Source organism: Cottoperca gobio, chromosome 16 (genome assembly GCF_900634415.1).
Source record: "Cottoperca gobio chromosome 16, fCotGob3.1, whole genome shotgun sequence".
Lineage (NCBI taxonomy): Eukaryota > Metazoa > Chordata > Actinopteri > Perciformes > Bovichtidae > Cottoperca > Cottoperca gobio.
The window spans coordinates 9,591,817-9,608,756 of NC_041370.1; the positions used below are offsets into that span (position 1 = coordinate 9,591,817).

At 40.5% G+C, this 16,940-nt stretch overlaps 2 protein-coding genes across 2 annotated transcripts; one reads left to right on the forward strand and one right to left on the reverse strand.

Annotated features, from left to right (window-relative positions):
• Positions 1 to 120: 120 nt before the first annotated feature.
• Positions 121 to 2,928, reverse strand: cdc42ep5 (CDC42 effector protein (Rho GTPase binding) 5). The gene is made up of 2 exons (XM_029452147.1): positions 2,784 to 2,928; positions 121 to 1,949 (listed from the first exon to the last, which is right to left on the reverse strand). The coding sequence occupies exon 2, from the start codon at positions 1,945 to 1,947 to the stop codon at positions 1,066 to 1,068; it is 882 nt and encodes a 293-aa protein (XP_029308007.1). The 5' UTR covers positions 1,948 to 1,949; positions 2,784 to 2,928; the 3' UTR covers positions 121 to 1,065.
• Positions 2,929 to 6,026: 3,098 nt separating this feature from the next.
• Positions 6,027 to 15,854, forward strand: leng8 (leukocyte receptor cluster (LRC) member 8). The gene is given in 15 exon segments (XM_029451193.1): positions 6,027 to 6,369; positions 7,070 to 7,205; positions 7,686 to 7,871; positions 8,054 to 8,131; positions 8,400 to 8,714; positions 8,716 to 8,836; positions 9,424 to 9,595; positions 9,676 to 9,846; positions 9,970 to 10,218; positions 10,310 to 10,763; positions 11,031 to 11,132; positions 11,248 to 11,316; positions 11,403 to 11,532; positions 12,314 to 12,521; positions 12,610 to 15,854. Coding segments are annotated over 15 exon segments (2,595 nt in total). The 5' UTR covers positions 6,027 to 6,328; the 3' UTR covers positions 12,773 to 15,854.
• Positions 15,855 to 16,940: the final 1,086 nt, after the last annotated feature.

The following is a 16,940-nucleotide window of genomic DNA, read 5'->3' on the forward strand; positions in this document are numbered from 1 at the left end:
GAGGAAAGCACATCATTACTTTCAGGAAGTAGCTATACATAAAAGGATCTTTAGATTGACACTGAATACTATGTTTTGTTTCACCCAGCAGTCATTACCAAAGAAAGTTACGGTGAAATATTTCAAAATCCCAATAACTGTTTTATTGTTTTCACTTTAATCCGTATTAAACCAAAGGATAACAAATGTGTTTAAACCAGCATTTAACAGATGAGCATAATGGTCTCTCCCTTTTTTACAGCATTGTGAAATAAAATACAAACATTATACAAGCAAACATGTACAAAAATACATCGCTGGTCCTAATTTACAATTGACCTTAAAATCCCATGATTGTCTTAGCATTGGACTATTAGTCCAGCCCCACAGCCCAAAGAAACGCTTTGGTAACTTGAAAACATGCTTAATAACTGCACTATGGAAACCAAAGTTTTAAACGGAACCAGAGAAACTTGTCAGAGTTGGAATGTGACAAATTCACAGTAATTAATTAAACACAGGATAACCTTTCTGACTTGTCTCTGGGATCCATTTGTAAAGCTCATTAAATGCATTTAACAAAGAGAAGACATGGAGATTGTAATAAACATGCAGTATGAGAATTAATTATTAAGACATTGATATAGCACATGGTACAATAATGTAAGAATACAGCTCTCTTTAAGGCACTATAACATAAAGCGCAAACACCTGTGTGTGTGCTTCAGATGGCAAATAAGAAAAAATGTAAATTGACAACACAAGCGTCATTAATTTAGTTTGTCATAGCAAAGCTTCCAGGTCAATGAAATAAATCAAAGTGCTACAAACCTTTCACTGTAATATCCTCGATAACAAATAGATTTTTCTGATCAAAATTACTATTGCAAATCTGCTACCCTCACAGATAAAACATAAAATGTCTTTTCCAGTTGAGTAACGTCGTCAAACTGTAAATCTCCCAGTTTGCAATCTGTGTAAGACTCCCATTCAAATGATGCTGAAATTATGAGTTTAGGAAAATACAGTATACTTGATTTACTTGACAGCAAAGATCTGTTTTCAAGGGGAAACCGTACCTATCCCCTATAGACCAATTTCATCATCAAACTCATCTTCAAATGTGTAGCCCCGTCCCTCTTCCTCCTCCTCTGAATCAGTCTCTGAGTGGCAGCTGTCAACCCTCCTCCTGTCCAATAGGGTGACTCCTTCATACTCTGAGCTATGTGATGAGGCCGGACTAGGTGGCAAATCTACTTTGTGATTGGTGACCTCGGTTTCACCTCCCCCTACTACGCTCTCACTCTCACCCCTCGTTGGACTACGACACGCCAGCTGATCCTCATCCTGGAAGTCAAACCCTTGACCCTCTTCCTCTTCGGATGCTAGGCGAATTATCTCCTCTCGTTTGTCACTGAATCGCACTTTTGGTCGTAGCCCCTTCGGCTTGCTCCCGTTCCCATCTGCTATCCTGCTGTCTCCCACCTGGTTCACATCCAACCCAACCAAGTTTTTCCCATTCAGCTCGTTCTGCATGTTCACAGACTTCTCCATGGCCTCTTTTTCCAAGGATGTGCCACTTTTGGGGTTGAACACATCCTCCTCGTCGAGCCCCAAACCGTCCATCACCCCGAGTACGTCCCCCAGCATAGACGGGCCTAGATCTAGATCCAGGTCGAATGAAGACACTGACTCTGAGTGCTGAAGCTCATTGTTCTGTGGGCTTCCTGGAGCGTCTGTATGAAGATCACTGTGGTTGACTGCCACCTGAGCATCTGCATCTGGCGTCATCCCTGAACTCCCCGGGTCAGGGCTGGCCGAGCTCGGGCCAAGAGTGGACAGGAAGGAGGTGTCCCCAAAGGCATCACCTCCTCTCCCAATGTGCATGGTGTGGCGAAAGTCACCCAGTGGAGCTGAGATCATGGTGGGGTCCAGGCGAGGTGCCCGGGTTGATTTGTGCAGCGGCATGACTGTAGAAGGGTTGAGGAAGAGGGGAAGAAGGAGGCAAAACAGAGAGAATTTGTATTTAAATAAGAGTGAATAGCAGTAACCCTGAAATGAGATAACATAAGTGTAAAACAAAAATTGTGCAGTAAGAAACTGAAATGCTGAAGCCCCAGTCCAGCCTCCTGATAAGACAGGGCAGCGTCAACACTTCACTATGTTGTGCAACATTGTGGGACACCAATGAGCATTTTGGCACTGGCGCGGCTGTGAAGGCCATGCTGAGACTTGTACTTGAAACACACTCATGCAACGTTAGCACATATTTTTCTCTACCCTCAGGGGTGTATGCGGATGAAAACAAAACTGTAACTTTTTCAACAAATAAATTAATCTATAACACCAAAGCTATTGAGCTGTGGTGGGCAATACATGAAGATATCAGCATGAAAAGAAAAAAGATTTTAGGTTAATAACTGTTACAGTAGATGGAAACCAATATTACCCCATAAATCTGATAATGTCTTACAGGCTTAGCCACCTAAAGGTCAATGTCTTTATCAACATCATACAATGCAAACCAGAATATACACAAGAGAAAGTCTTTTCAGGGCATGTGTGAGAGTTAGATTTGGTAGGGGAGGGGGCTTGTCTACAGGCCTACCCCAACTCTCAATACTTTCCAATAATAGTTCAAGTAAATGGTATCTTATATTAGTTAAATATAGCACTTATAACGCCTATGTAGAGCACGCGAGGGTTACACTTATTGACAAAGCAGTGACCGTTTGTATCAATGTAGAACTAATCAATTGACCTGAATGAGCGTCAGCGACACATTCAAAGTATGGAAAACTTACTTTAAAGAGAATATTCTGGTGTTTGGTTGGTTAGCTCTTCAGTATCCAACTTTTTCATCTGGCTTTTTGACTTTAGCTTCCCTCTCGACTTTTCCCTCGCTCTTTTTCTCGCCGTCGTTTGTCGGTGTGAGTTTTCTTTTTTTCTTCCAAAGGGATGGGCATGGGCTGAGGAAGTGACGCGCACTTATTGGGGAGAGCTGGATCAAAATATCTGTGTCGACTTTACCAGACGTTGTGACATGAACGAGACTTACAGTAAGCTCTGCACACACAGCAGATTCTTACGTTATGTTACGGTATCATTGTGAGTAACAGTTTAATAAGCAAGCAACGGGAACCAGGTAGATGACTGGAAGTTTATGTGTATGTGGGTCATGTGTATAAACATAAAAACAACTTGTAAAAGTATAATTGTAACTGTCATAATGTCACCTTTAATTTTACATCTTTAAAATAACATTTATTTTTTACTTTGCTGTTTAATTTGTTACCATATTATGACGTTAATAATGAGAATAAATATGACACAAAATTGAAATAATACCATCTAGAATAAAAAATAAATCAGGTTTGAATTAGAATCAAACAATATACTAAGCTTATTTAAACTATATTTAATTATTACTATTATTTTCTAAGCACTATTAAAAGGTTCAAGGCTAGCAATATTCTATATTTTTATTATTATTGTTAATCACAACAGAGACCAACACTGTGTTGTTAGTTCTCGAGCCCATTAGTTTCTCTTGAAGGGAGTAAATAGTTAAAAAATATATATTTTCAAAAAATGCTTAATCATTTTCTTAACAAACGCTACTTAAACAATAGTCAAATAGTGTGTTTATTGGGGACTATTTTCAGCTGAGGAATAATACACGCTTTGTGTAATAGTCAGTGTCTCAAATGAACTACAGCGCCCATGTTCATGGTAATGAAGGAACAGCTCACCCAGTGTAACGCTGAGCAATGATGAGTGAACATTTTAAATATATATAAACTAAACACAACTCAAACTAAATGAATGGTCTAGCTTTGTCTCTATTTTTCCTGTATTTAGTTCTTTCCAGGAAACCTCGAAGAAAATTACTAAAATAAAATATTTGTTTACCAACATGAATTTCAAAATGCTATTTAAAACTCTCTACAGGTGTTTTAAAATACTGGAATCAGCCTAAAATATGTTTGAACTGTTTAACATAAACCCAAGAAATCAATATATCATAATATTAAATGTAGTTTACATGTTTATAACAGTATTCAGGCTGCAGTTATGCTTAATGCTACACCAGCATACCAGACACATTCAATGTCAAACTGACAACAAGGGTTTGACTTATAATTGACTGAAATTATGATGGAAGGCTGTCAGTGGCGTTACTTTACTTTACTGTCAACGGAACATTTTTGTCAGACTGGTGCATAATTAACTCACATATCTAACCCCACATTCATTCACTCATCCAACCAAGAAGTAGGGAATCCTCCTTAAAACAAACAACTGGAGAAAACTTGAATTTAGATGAGAACAGAAGTGGAGTAGAGATGCTATTTAAGAGTCCAGCTTCCTCCCATGGGTTAAAGAAACAGAAGCATTACCAGTCCCCAGGAATTAAAACAATGGTGCTGGCTAGTGAGTCATTGTTTGTGAGAATATGTCACAAATGCTCGACATATTTGTGTGATGATGTAGCCGACAAGACAACAATGGGAACAAATTATTCCTTCGCAAGACACATGGTATCATTCAATATGAGAAATCAGCTGGAAATTTCACTAAATACAGTGTTATATTTATCAGATAATGCCCACAAAAAGTATTAAAAGGCAATACATCAATCTCAAGTCCTCCCCAAAAAAGTTATAAATGACAGAAGTTAGTTGAGTATGAGTGTTTTGTTTTAGTATCCAAGAGGATTATATATTTAAGAAGACATTTTGAGCCCTGCTGTTCATTGCTGTGCAGCATATTTCTGAACCTTACAACAGTTGAAAAATATGTGTAATGTAGCAAAGCATAACTGTATGTACTTCCAAAAAGCTGGAATGATTTGGAGGATGAAGTGTGGGAGAGACTGTCTGACAGGATATGACTCCTCTTTGTAATACACTCACACACACACCCACACACACACACACACACACACACACACACACACACACACACACACACACACACACACACACACACACACACACACACACACACACACACATATGTAAACACATCCTGCAGCTGTGTATGCTTCACAGGAAGGTAATAAGAAAAATGTATATACCCTGATGAGAATACATAAAATCTATGAATTTTGAAAAAACAAACATTAAAAACATACATAGTATCATTGATTGGGTAAAATGAAAGCTGCCCAGTTGCTCAAATATGGTCAATCATACTGAATAATGTTTTGCTCAGATGTCATGTTGACAACATATGGGATCACAACACCTGATGTTTAGTATTAATTGGGGATTAGATGGATAATTGGTGTTTCATATATATGTATGTGTATGTTTGCAGGGGTGGAACGTAACCAAATACATTTACTTAAGTACTGTAGGCCTACTTAAGTACAATTATGAGGTACCTGCACTTTACCTGAGTATTTACATGAAATGATGATGTATAACTATAGATTAAAATACCCAGCAGTAAATAAAGTAGTTGAAATGACCTCCAGCTTTATGGACTTCACCAGCAGGGATGCTTACACATTAATGATTATTTATAATCCAGAGATATAATATTAATTAGTGATTATATATTAAATGGTCTATTCTGCAAAATGAGTACTTTTAAAGTATATGTTGTTGATACTACTTTGATTCTTTTTCAAAAAGGATGTTTACTTGTATTTGCATTACTTTTCCTTAAGTAAAATATTATACTATATATATATATATATGTATGTAAATTATATATAATACTTTTTCCACCCCTTATTACTGATTAAAGTTTTATTTTATTTGTCACTACCCATTTGAGAAAAGTGAAGATCCTTTGGAAATGTATGTCCTGTGTTTAGCCTGTCAGGCATTACAATCCCGTCCCAGTCGTTATTATTGACAGGCTAACGGATGAATACGGCTGTAGCCTAAATTTAAAGATTGACATGTGATTGGTGGAGCCTGTAGGGGGCGGTATAGAAGGTGGAGTAACACGGGAGGAAGCTTTGCCTGAGAGGATTTACTCTGGGCAAAAACACACCCTCTAACACCGTCAGTTGACTTGGCCAGTTTTACTTATCTGCCATTTTGTATCTCCACAGTCTGTCAGACGAAGTTGGTCATCAACGAAGAAGGAAGCAAATATGCGATTGTCCACTTCTTTTGTTTATTTGCACCTTTAAGGAAAGCACATTAGAGTTTCACTTGTTTGAATATATTGACATTAGACGCGGTCGGCTGACAGCTCTTCTTGTATCACCGTGTCAAGACATCTTGTTTACGTTTTGGTTTAGCAGGCGAGCTAACGAAGTTAGCCACCTAGCTTAGCTAGCGACCAACGGTCTAAGCGTTAGCTTTCTAACGCTAGCCAGAGTGTCGAAATGGCGGCCAACACGACACAAGCAACCCCTACAACAAACTGGTAGGTCGCACTTACTTGCTACAGAAGACTCGCAACTCATGGGCAATTAAATAGATGTAGTATAATTTAAGACTATAACGCTAATATATTGTATGATATGGTAGAAATGACCAGCTATAATCTCGAGTTAATGATCATTAACGTTAGCTCAGTTTAGGGTGTTGACAAGACTAATGTTAGCATACCTAGCTACAACAGGCCGTTAGTTTTGTTAACAGAGAGCTAGCCTGCTTAACGCTAACGTTAGTGTTTTATAGACTGTATTCTGTATCGAAGAAAGGGTTTGCCGTAGTAAGCTGTAATGTTAATAAGATAATGTTCGTACGACCTAAGGTAGCACTTACGTTACCCGTTTTAACAGATATATTAGTGCAGGCTTCGGATGTGATGGTAACAGATGCTTGGCTTTGACCAAATTGATAAGATAACAGTTGCATGTAACATAAAGTTAAGTCAACTGCTAAGTATGTCACCGTAAACGTATAAACCAACGTGTTTTAACTTTTGGCTCACGCCTGTCTTGACACAAGATGGTAAACGTTAACTTTGCCAGCCAAACCTGTTATACAATATGTTGTATATTTGTTTTTATATCATGTTATTAGTTTATCAATGATGTGATACTTAACCTCAAGACTTTTAAGATGATTAAATTAAAGCATTTACATTACTAATACTCATGTTCTTCTATTGATGGCAGGTCCTATGGTGGTTCTGGGGATGGCCAGGTTCACGAAAACCCAGAATGGGAGAAAGCAAGACAAGCATTAGCGTCCATTAACCAGAGTCAGAGCTCTGCTAAGAATGCACAAGCCAACCGGACCGCCACAGCAGAGGTGTGCTTTTATTTCTTTGTGTGTCTCTCTCTCTTCTTTTTTATGGACACAGAACATCTGAATAAATAAAAAAAAGATCAGATCAACTACCATTTAAAGATTAGAACCCTATTAGTCCCCTTTAAAAGAAGATGTACAAAAACATTCACACAGTATTGACACAATAAAAGGTACTGAAAGGAACACTTAACAGAACATTTCTGCCATTTGACAGTCTGAAGGGACTGAATGCATTTTGGGGCGAATGAGTATGTCCAGTAAGCTCACGTCTCACACTCAGGAATTCTTGCTAATATAGTTTACTTCCAGGAATTTCTCGTGTACACAGAATCAAGATACTATGCAGTTGCAACACACTATATACTCAATTTTACATCATATCCAGTATGACTAGTATGTTAATATACGATTTCGAACAGATCCTTGCTCTCTGCCCTGTATTAAAATAACAAGTCTATTCATGCATGTGTGTAATTTCAGGCCGATCAGTTTCAGCCAGCAGTAAATGACTCTGCTGCCGTTCAGCAGCAGCAGCCAGCACAGCAGCAGCCACAACAGCAGCCACCACAGCCGCAGCAGCAGCAGTACTATCCATGGTACCAGCAAACCCAGCAGCACTATCCTGGATACACATATCCCTATAATTACTACTACCCCATGGGTCCAGTAAGTACAGAAAATAAATGTGTTCTTGTCAATATTTTACCGTAAAATAAAATTTAATACAAATGCATCTACTGCATTCAACACTGTTGGCTGCCAGGCGCATAGCTCCTAAAATAATGTCTGATGCTGAGAAGACGGGAGACAGTTCTAGAATGACTACATGGGTTTCTTTGAATTTCCAGTATGGAGCTGCATATCCACCAAATCAGTATGGTGCACCCCCAGGGCCTTACCCGGGAGCTCCCCCCTCTAATGGCCAGGTACATAACAAGAATTTGTAGTTATTCACAGACCCCCTAATGTCAGTTATAATCATGGACCTAATTGATGAGGTTTTGTGACTGACCCTTTAGATTTTTACAAAGCTATAAATATTAGCACCTGGCAAATTAAAGCCTGTTTTTATATATACACACACACTTTTAAAATAATTTTTAAAAGTATGACTGTAGTTGTGTGAACTGTTTTTGTATCTTCTTCTTCAAAAAGTTGCTTAAAATAGCTATTTTCCCTTCTTTCTTTTCATAGCCTCCTCCAGTGCCTGGAATGGAAGACCAGTCCCCCGGCTACCCATCTCAACCACAACCTCCTCCCCCTGCTACACCCCAGAGCCCTACCACCTCAGACAAACCCCCCCCTCCTCCACCTCCACCTATTCCTCCCCCATCCAACTCCCAGTACCCCCCTCCTTCATCACAAAATGCGTACAATGCCAATAACTCCATGCAATATTCATCTGGTGACCCCAACCAAATGCAAGTTTACAATCATTCCCAGGGAAGGCCTAACTATGGGCAGGGCTTCCAGGCCCAGAACTCCTATCAGCCCTCTCAGAATAACTCCCAACAGCAGCAGCAAGCAGCAGCAGCAGCAGCCAGGCCAGTATGTAACGGGGCTTGGCAGAGGAGAGGCGAATAAAACCAAAAACCAAAAACAAGGACAGCAACTCTGGCACCGCATGAAACGTAAGATTTTTAATTTGTAGAGGTGGCTGACATGTATAACATTCTCTCAACTAAATAACTTCACTGTTATTCTCTGATGCAGCTACACATGTTATCTCGACTGTTTCCATTTTTGCATTTGAGTGCAGTAATTACAGGCTTGTTTCGACTAACTCAAAACTATATTTGACTAATAATGTAACTGCCGTTTTAGACGATGCAGACAGAAGGAAGAAATCTGGGTTAATGTGGGATTTAAACATTCCTCTTGTTGGAGGAAATTGTGTTATTTAAATAATCAGTACTTCACTGATGTGTATTGACTTTAATCAAAGAAAACATTACGATTAGAAAAAGTATATTCCTGCACAGTACATAGAGAGGGTCATCTTGCTCTGTACATGCCTGAAAGTGAGTTACTAGGATTGTTATTGTATGAAGCCGGGACCAATGTTGTGGTTCTGCATTCTGAATCCAGATATCCAGATTCTTTATACTAAAGAAGTAAAGTTTAATCTCAGTATCATAAAAGACTGAACATAACTAATAAACACCACCATGACGCTGTTAGTTTTTGTTTCTAAACGATATTCCTTTTGTTCTCACAGAGGCACCTGGGGCAGCTTCTGTGAAGTTCAATATTCACAAGAGGCCTTACCAGGTTCAGTGTGCTCCGATGTCCAATCAGACTTTCCCTCCAGGCGAGCAGCCCTCAGGACTGAATCCAACTCCTTCCTCCCTGACTTCTGCCAGTACTTCATCTGGAGGTGTTCAGATGCGGTGAGAACCCGTCTGTCCCTACAAATGAAAAAAGACAGAATTGGTGAATATTATGTTGACTTAATATGCTTTCTCTCCAGACCCCAGGACTGGCCCCAAGCCATGAAGGAATACGTGCAGCGCTGTTTTACAGCCTGTGAGACCGAGGAAGACAAAGATCGCACAGAGAAGGTGCTAAAGGAAGTTCTGCAGGATCGCCTGAAGGATGGCTCTGCTTACACCATTGATTGGGCTCATGAGCCATTGCCAGAGTGAGTTTAGTGGTGGAATAATGTTTGCCTGGCGTTAGATTAATTGCTATCTAAGATTTTAAATTTCTTCCAACCACTTCACATGATTTCTAAACAAGAAATATTACTTATTTTGTTTGGCAGACTAAAGGTCAAGCCGTCTCGTTGGGAAGCTGTTGCGTCCCAGAGGACATCAGATGGCTCAATTAGCCGTGGTGGAAGTACAGCGGCTGCATCTTCAAGAGGCAGGGGTGGTGGACACAGATTGGGCCACTACAGGAATATATTTTCTCAAAGGAGTCCATCTTCTAGTTCCTCCCGGTCCTCCTCCCGCTCCCCATCCCCCTCCCACGGCCGAAACAGGGACCGCAGCAACCCAAGGCACCGACGCAGGTAAGACAACATTTCCCCGTCTTTTCTTGGGTTACTGTAGGCGTCCTGTGTATTTCCCCTTTTTAAAAGTCTTTTGTCTCTATGCTACCAGTGACTCAGGCTCCCAATCAGACAGCAGCATCTCCAGTGACCTCCGACCTCAGCTGTCACGGCGAAGAGGTGCACGTGGTCGTGGTAATGACAGGGATAGGGGACGTGGAGGCGGAGAGAGAGGACGAGGAAGAGGAGGAAAAGCAAACAGAGGACGGAGAAACATGGACGATTCCAATGCAGCTGTTGGAAAGAAGAGAAAGGGTGGCAACGCCGGTCTTGATTTCCATGACCCCAACAGAGAAGCAAAGAAGCAGAGCAGAGCAGCTCGTTTCCACAAGCAGCTTCGCTCCGAGCCCCTCGTTCTCTCCATCAATTCCTTTGACTTACCTGATGGCACACAGGAGGGCCTCAGCTGGGAGGACTGCCCCATTGTGGGAACATGCCAGGACATCACCAAGCCCTATCTGAGGCTCACCTGTGCCCCCGACCCCTCCACTGTGCGCCCAGTGCATGTAAGTGGTACACTTATATCAGCCTTTTTAATGTATTCTTACTGTCACTCTTCAGAGTTATTGTCTGAGAGATACTGAATATATGTGTTTATGGTTTTCTTCAGTCAGTTTTTCAGCATACTTTGTACCTTACAAGTTGCATAAAACAAGGGTGAAGAAGGGTATGACATAAGCTGAAACATTTTGAGTATTTCTATGTCTCCTTCTACACCACAAAAGATCAAGATCCAGACTTTGATCTTTTTCTGAACTTGTTTTTTAATCCAGGTCCTGAGAAAATCTCTGCAGGCTGTGAAACTCCACTGGAAAACCCACCAGGACTACACCTATGCCTGCGAACAGATGAAGTCCGTACGACAGGACCTCACGGTTAGTTATGTTCATAAATGTTTAATTTGGCGCTCTGTCTTAGTCTTTTTACAATGTTAACTTCTGTTTGGGTTTTTGTATTTGTTTTCTAAATTAGTTTATTTGTCCCCTTCAGGTCCAAGGAGTTCGTACTGACATCACGGTGGAAGTGTACGAGTGTCATGCACGCATTGCTCTGGAAAAGGTGAGTCCTTTTTAATAAGTTCCGCAGTAGCTGAAAATTATATTGGTACATTTTCTAAATACTAGTTGTATGTTAATTATCTACAGGGAGACCATGAAGAGTTCAACCAGTGCCAGACCCAGCTGAAGGCCCTGTACAAGGACAATCCCTCAGAGAACATTGGAGAGTTTACAGCATACAGATTGCTGTATTACATCTTCACTAAAAACTCTGGAGGTATGCTCACACCGACCGTTTACATGCACACTAATGTTCCAGTATTATTCTGAATATGACTCTATTCAAAATTCCATACGGGTCATGTAAGCAATATATTCTGTTTTGGATATCGGCGTGTGGGATATGCCGATAATGTTCAGGTTTTCAGGAACATTCTTTGGACATGCATACAGTGTTTGATGTTTTTACAGCCGTTGCGACACACATTCTCCTGCCTGTTTACGGTCTGTGTGTTGTACACAAACAAACTACCGCTGGTTAGGCTGGTGGTAGAGAAAAGCCCACATTTTGGGCCGGAAGGAGAAACGCATCTACTTTGAAACATTATGAAAGACTTGTATATCAGCAGGTTTTTGCATTTGTGCAAATATAACAACGTTGTCATTTTCAAGAAGGTGGTTAAATGAAGAGATGGTCTTTGTTCACACGGTCGAACAAGTGGTGGAAAGCTTTACCGTAAATTGCACAAGCGACTGCAGCTGCGTACTTCTACTAACGTGACGTTTATCACGCCGAAATATGAAAATTAACTCCATACTTTGCCGTGTTCATCAACATGTAAATTGGCTGCATGGGAATTAGGATTAAAAGTGAAGTATTCATTTTCATTGGCCATGTAAACGGCTTAGTAGGAATATTGTCAGGGAAGACAATACCATGTCAAAAACCATAATATTTTGTGCTTGTAAACTCAGTTTCCTTTTCCAGTCACTGTTGCACATCACGTTCTCACCCTTTGCCTTCATATTTTAACTTTGGCCATTTATCTTCCCCTCAGATCTGACCACTGAGTTGGTGTACTTGACCCCGGCACTGCGGGCAGATGTGTGTGTGGCTCATGCTCTCGCACTCCGTGCTGCCTGGGCATTAGGAAACTATCGCCGTTTCTTTAAGCTGTACAAGGAAGCCCCGCGCATGGCTTCATACCTCATTGACAAGTTTACAGAGAGGGAAAGAAAGATTGCACTTCGGGCAATGGTCAAAACGTAAGTAAAGATCCAGAAAGATATACTTGCACATTTTAGATCCTTGTAACTTATGAGATCCTCATTTCTCCGTTTCCTCTGTCCGCAGGTTCAGGCCCGACTTGCTGGTGCAGTATGTGCAGTCCAATCTGGGCTTCTCTTGTTTAGACTCCTGTATGACCTTTCTTACTGGGCTAGGTGTCACCTTCTACCCCGGTGACCCTGAAAAGATAGACTGCAAAACCAGCACAGCCGCTTTGGCTGCCTCTTGAGGGGGTGGGGGGGGGGGGGTAACACCATAAAGAGAGCTGCTAAGGGGCCATAATGGATCCTTACATATACAATGCACTGCACTTGAGACACTTCAGCCTTTTCAGAGTAGTTGGCAAACTTTAGAAGACTCGTGTAGAAAGATACATTCAGAATACTCTTGGATTCAGATTTCAGATGTAATTTCTGACACTCGGATAAGAACTATTATAAATCTTGAGTCTGCACACACTGTCACTCAAATATTGTAGGTTATCCTGACGCCCAAGTTATGTCACTACATCTATAATGCTAGAAAAGTGAGTGAGAAGTTTTAGATTTGGGATAAACATGTAGTCTCAGCAATTAGAGGCCAAGAAGTCACAGAACTAACATCAGGGAGGCACCCTCATGGTTCCTGTTCCGTAGCCACCATCAGATGTCAAAGCTAACAGTGTTCTGTTATGTGTTTTCCTTCCTCAAGTCAACAGCTCCAAGACGAGAAGATTCAAGCCTTGTCAACCAAAAAGGAAATACAAACAGCTGCAAGTCATTCATCCAGCTCGCTCCTGTTTGAAGTCAAGTCTACAGATTCAGATCACCTTTACATATTCCTCTTAGAGACTGTGAGACAACACGGTGAGAAGATTCTGGCAGTTTGTCTGAAAGAAGAAGAAGAGGTGGTTTGTATGTCCTGTCCTGTGCCCAGTTCCCTCAAGGTATCTACAGTTGGATGTGCGTTCTCTTCCTTGTCCCCAATCGTACGGCCTGAGAGCAATGGACTGAAGTCTTAAGTCTTTTTCCTGATTTTAATTAAGTTCTAATAATTCGATGGTTGGCCAGCTTTTGGGAAAAGGTCTCAACCTGAAGAGCATTGACTTTGTGTATGACAAAGGATTCAGGCAAGTGTTCTTCATCAAGGTGATCTCCTCACACCTCCGTGCCCTCCAAGCTGAGTTCCATCTCCAGAATCAAAGCAGCCAGAGGCAGAGAGGGCATCTGCCTCCATCATCCTCAGGTAGACGTCCGCCTGCACCTGGAATTCAGCAGACCCCGATCAACGCAGCAAAGTGAGGAAGCCCATCTGTCATCCATGGTGGCCGTCTTAACCTCACCAGCCGTTAATCAAAAGAAACAGCGCCAGCTAAGCTGCCATCTTTAAATACGGCCAGAGGTGAATTCTGCGGGGTGCTGCATCAGCGGAAACCTGTTTCTTCAAGAAGCAATAACAACAAGTGGTTTGTATGCTACATCTGGCTCTGGTGTTCGCAAGGCTGGTAAGCGAAAGGGACTTCTCTGGAAGGAGGTGGATGACGGCACTACAGAGATGTTGCCTCACAGTTCTTCCGTGTTGAATGTTTTCTATCTTCTGTTTTTTGGACGGCAGTATTGGCCCAGTAAAATTATTATGGAACTGCAAAGCAGTTTGTAAAATAATATTTACAGTTTGCTATCGGACGGATGAATTAAGTATCATAACAAATTTGACGAAATCCTAAAATGCCACCAGTAAGATCCCAGGACTCTACATGTACTTGTGCTGTCTAAATGTCATATGGTAAAGTATTTAATTAAAAAAGTTAAACAGACAAGCAGACAGTGATTTATAAAGGAGATGCAAGTTGAGTGAAGACGAGTTTATGTCCATTTTTCCAGTAGTTAAGAGAATTATTTAATTAAAATCTGAAAGTGTAGCATATTAATTAAAACAGCATTTGTAGTGGAGTTAGTTCTTTCTGATGCGATTTTGGTCGGTTAATCTTGAGGTTTGTGCTTTTGAGGACCTAGAATACTATTGGTGTTGGTGCACACTGTTTTAGGTGAAAATATGTATGACAATACTTCAAAATAGTAATGATTAGATGGTTCCAGAATGTCAGGAAACGTACCCCTAAACCAACAACAGGACTATTTGGTACTGCTTTCCACCATATCCTATGATTTGAGTCCTCGTATTGAATGATTGTGTGAAGACAGGTTGACATCATTTTAAATTGTTTATTTGAACAGTATTAATTGCCACTGTAGAAATATTGAGCCTGAGGTATTTAGACTGTAGTGTAACTAACCAGAACATGAGTGAATGCAGACTTGGTGTACAAGTTTACTTGTCTACAGAATTTATTTTTGTAAATATTGTATGATATTGCTGTGATTTAATTTCAATTAGTGCATAGTGTAGATTTCTTTTTTTTTTCTGGGTTTTGCAGAACTCATCTTAGACCATTTATGTGAATATGTAAACTTAAATGCAGACAGATCTGGATTAGATTGTGTGCCATGTCTTCATCATCAGAGTGGATTCAGTTTCCAGAGCTAGTTTCTCCCAGTACAGCCTGAAACATTAGCACAGGCTCTAATGCCAGATTGTGGCCAAATATATTATGATCAATTTCCAGTGATATGACAAATATGGATGTTAAAATTGTCCATTTTTATTCAGGCAAAAAGCTTCATTGCCTCAGTGGTCTCATTTGCCTGTTTTGAGACCGTTAAGTGATTGTTCCATGCAAAGCTGATATATACTTGGTGGCGAATGGGAGCACCATAGCCAAACACGCGTAATGTTAAAGCCTTCTACAAATTACCATCAGATTGACAAAATGCTCTTGTAAACACTGGATCGTTTGTTTGTTTGTTTGTCAAACTGTTCATTGTCGGCCATTATTTCAGCAAACGTTTTGTAATGACAACAATCTCAACATGTTTTCTTTCTTTCCCCTTCATTTACCTGATCCCCTGTCCTCTTTGCGATTTCCCCCCCCCCCCCTCACTCCCCAAACCTTTCTCTCACACGCCACCAGCCCTCTCATTCTTCAGCTCGTAGCACTGCTGCATTGCAGGAGCACATGGAGGGATGATAAGTGGGCGAAGCGCCTCCAGACGCCAGCCGGAGAGAGTGAATTGTGAGCAATCCAAGTCTTGGTTTGACCCACTCAAGTTGAAGCGTCACAGCTGATTAAATACATGGGAGCCTTGTATAATGAAATATGGAAAATGCTGCTGCTAACCCAAATATTTCAAATGTTTTTTCTGTGCAACATGATACCTGTTTAGTTCAAAGAAAACGATGTTTAAAGATTGATAAAGTTACCATCTAATGCTGTTTTCTGTTTGTCCAGATGCATTTATACTTTTTAATAATTCGCCTACAGTTCTTTAGTAAGATTCGTCGTCATTTAGTATTTTCCTTCACCTTATCTATTAATAGTCAGGAATAATTTCGGCTAGTGTTTGCTTGGTAGACCCGCTTGAGTCCGTTACAGAGTTGCAGTAGAGTCTAGTTTTGAGAGGTAAATCCCTCACGTAGAAGAAATGTGTCTGGACATACAGAACATATTCTCCTTGAAGTTCCCCTACATTTAGTAACCTTTTTTATTTTCCTTCAGTATGCAGTATTCAGGCAAAGTCTTATTTGACAAGTGCTGGCACGTGCTCCCATGCTAAGAAATGACCTTTTGGTTTCTTATGAATGAGCCTGACTGACAGTCGTTTGTTGCCTTTTGGTTTGTGTAAATGTAAGACTTTTATTTTTTTACACATGGTTAAAGTATGTACGTCTCAGGTTTTCAGCATTGATACAGTCCAGGATGTTCGCTTTTTTGTTTTATTTTAGTAGAAAATTCACCCTAGACAACTAACAATACACATTTTCATTTTGGATGTTATGTTTTTCTTCTCCAATGCCTGAGTCATGTTTTCAGTATGTTTTGCTCCCATGTTACTGTATACCTCCCCATCAGTCTTTGTAACTCCTTCCTTGATATTTACTGGAAGAACTCCCCATGTCCCTCACCTCTGCTGTGTTCATTTCCTGCCATTTCCTTTGGATTAATCTTTTCTCTGTTCTCACTTTCTCTAATTTCCTCTCCCTGCATGCTGTCCTCTCTTGCTCTCTCCTACAAATCTCTAACCAGTATTTGTTCTCTCCTCATTCTTTTCCTTTTATGCTGAGTATGTTTGTGACTGTTTGCCGTGTGCAATTAGTCACTCTCACTAGTAAGTATTGTATTGCGTCTGCAGTGCTTCGATAGTTTCTGTTGCGGCTCACTAACAACTGAAGCTGAAGGTTTATCTGCAATGCCTCCTCCCCATCTACAGATCTGACGTGATAAACTGCCATTTTGTAAATGCGTGTATATATATATATTTTTGAAAAAAATCAAATAAACTTAAAGTTTTAAGGGCATC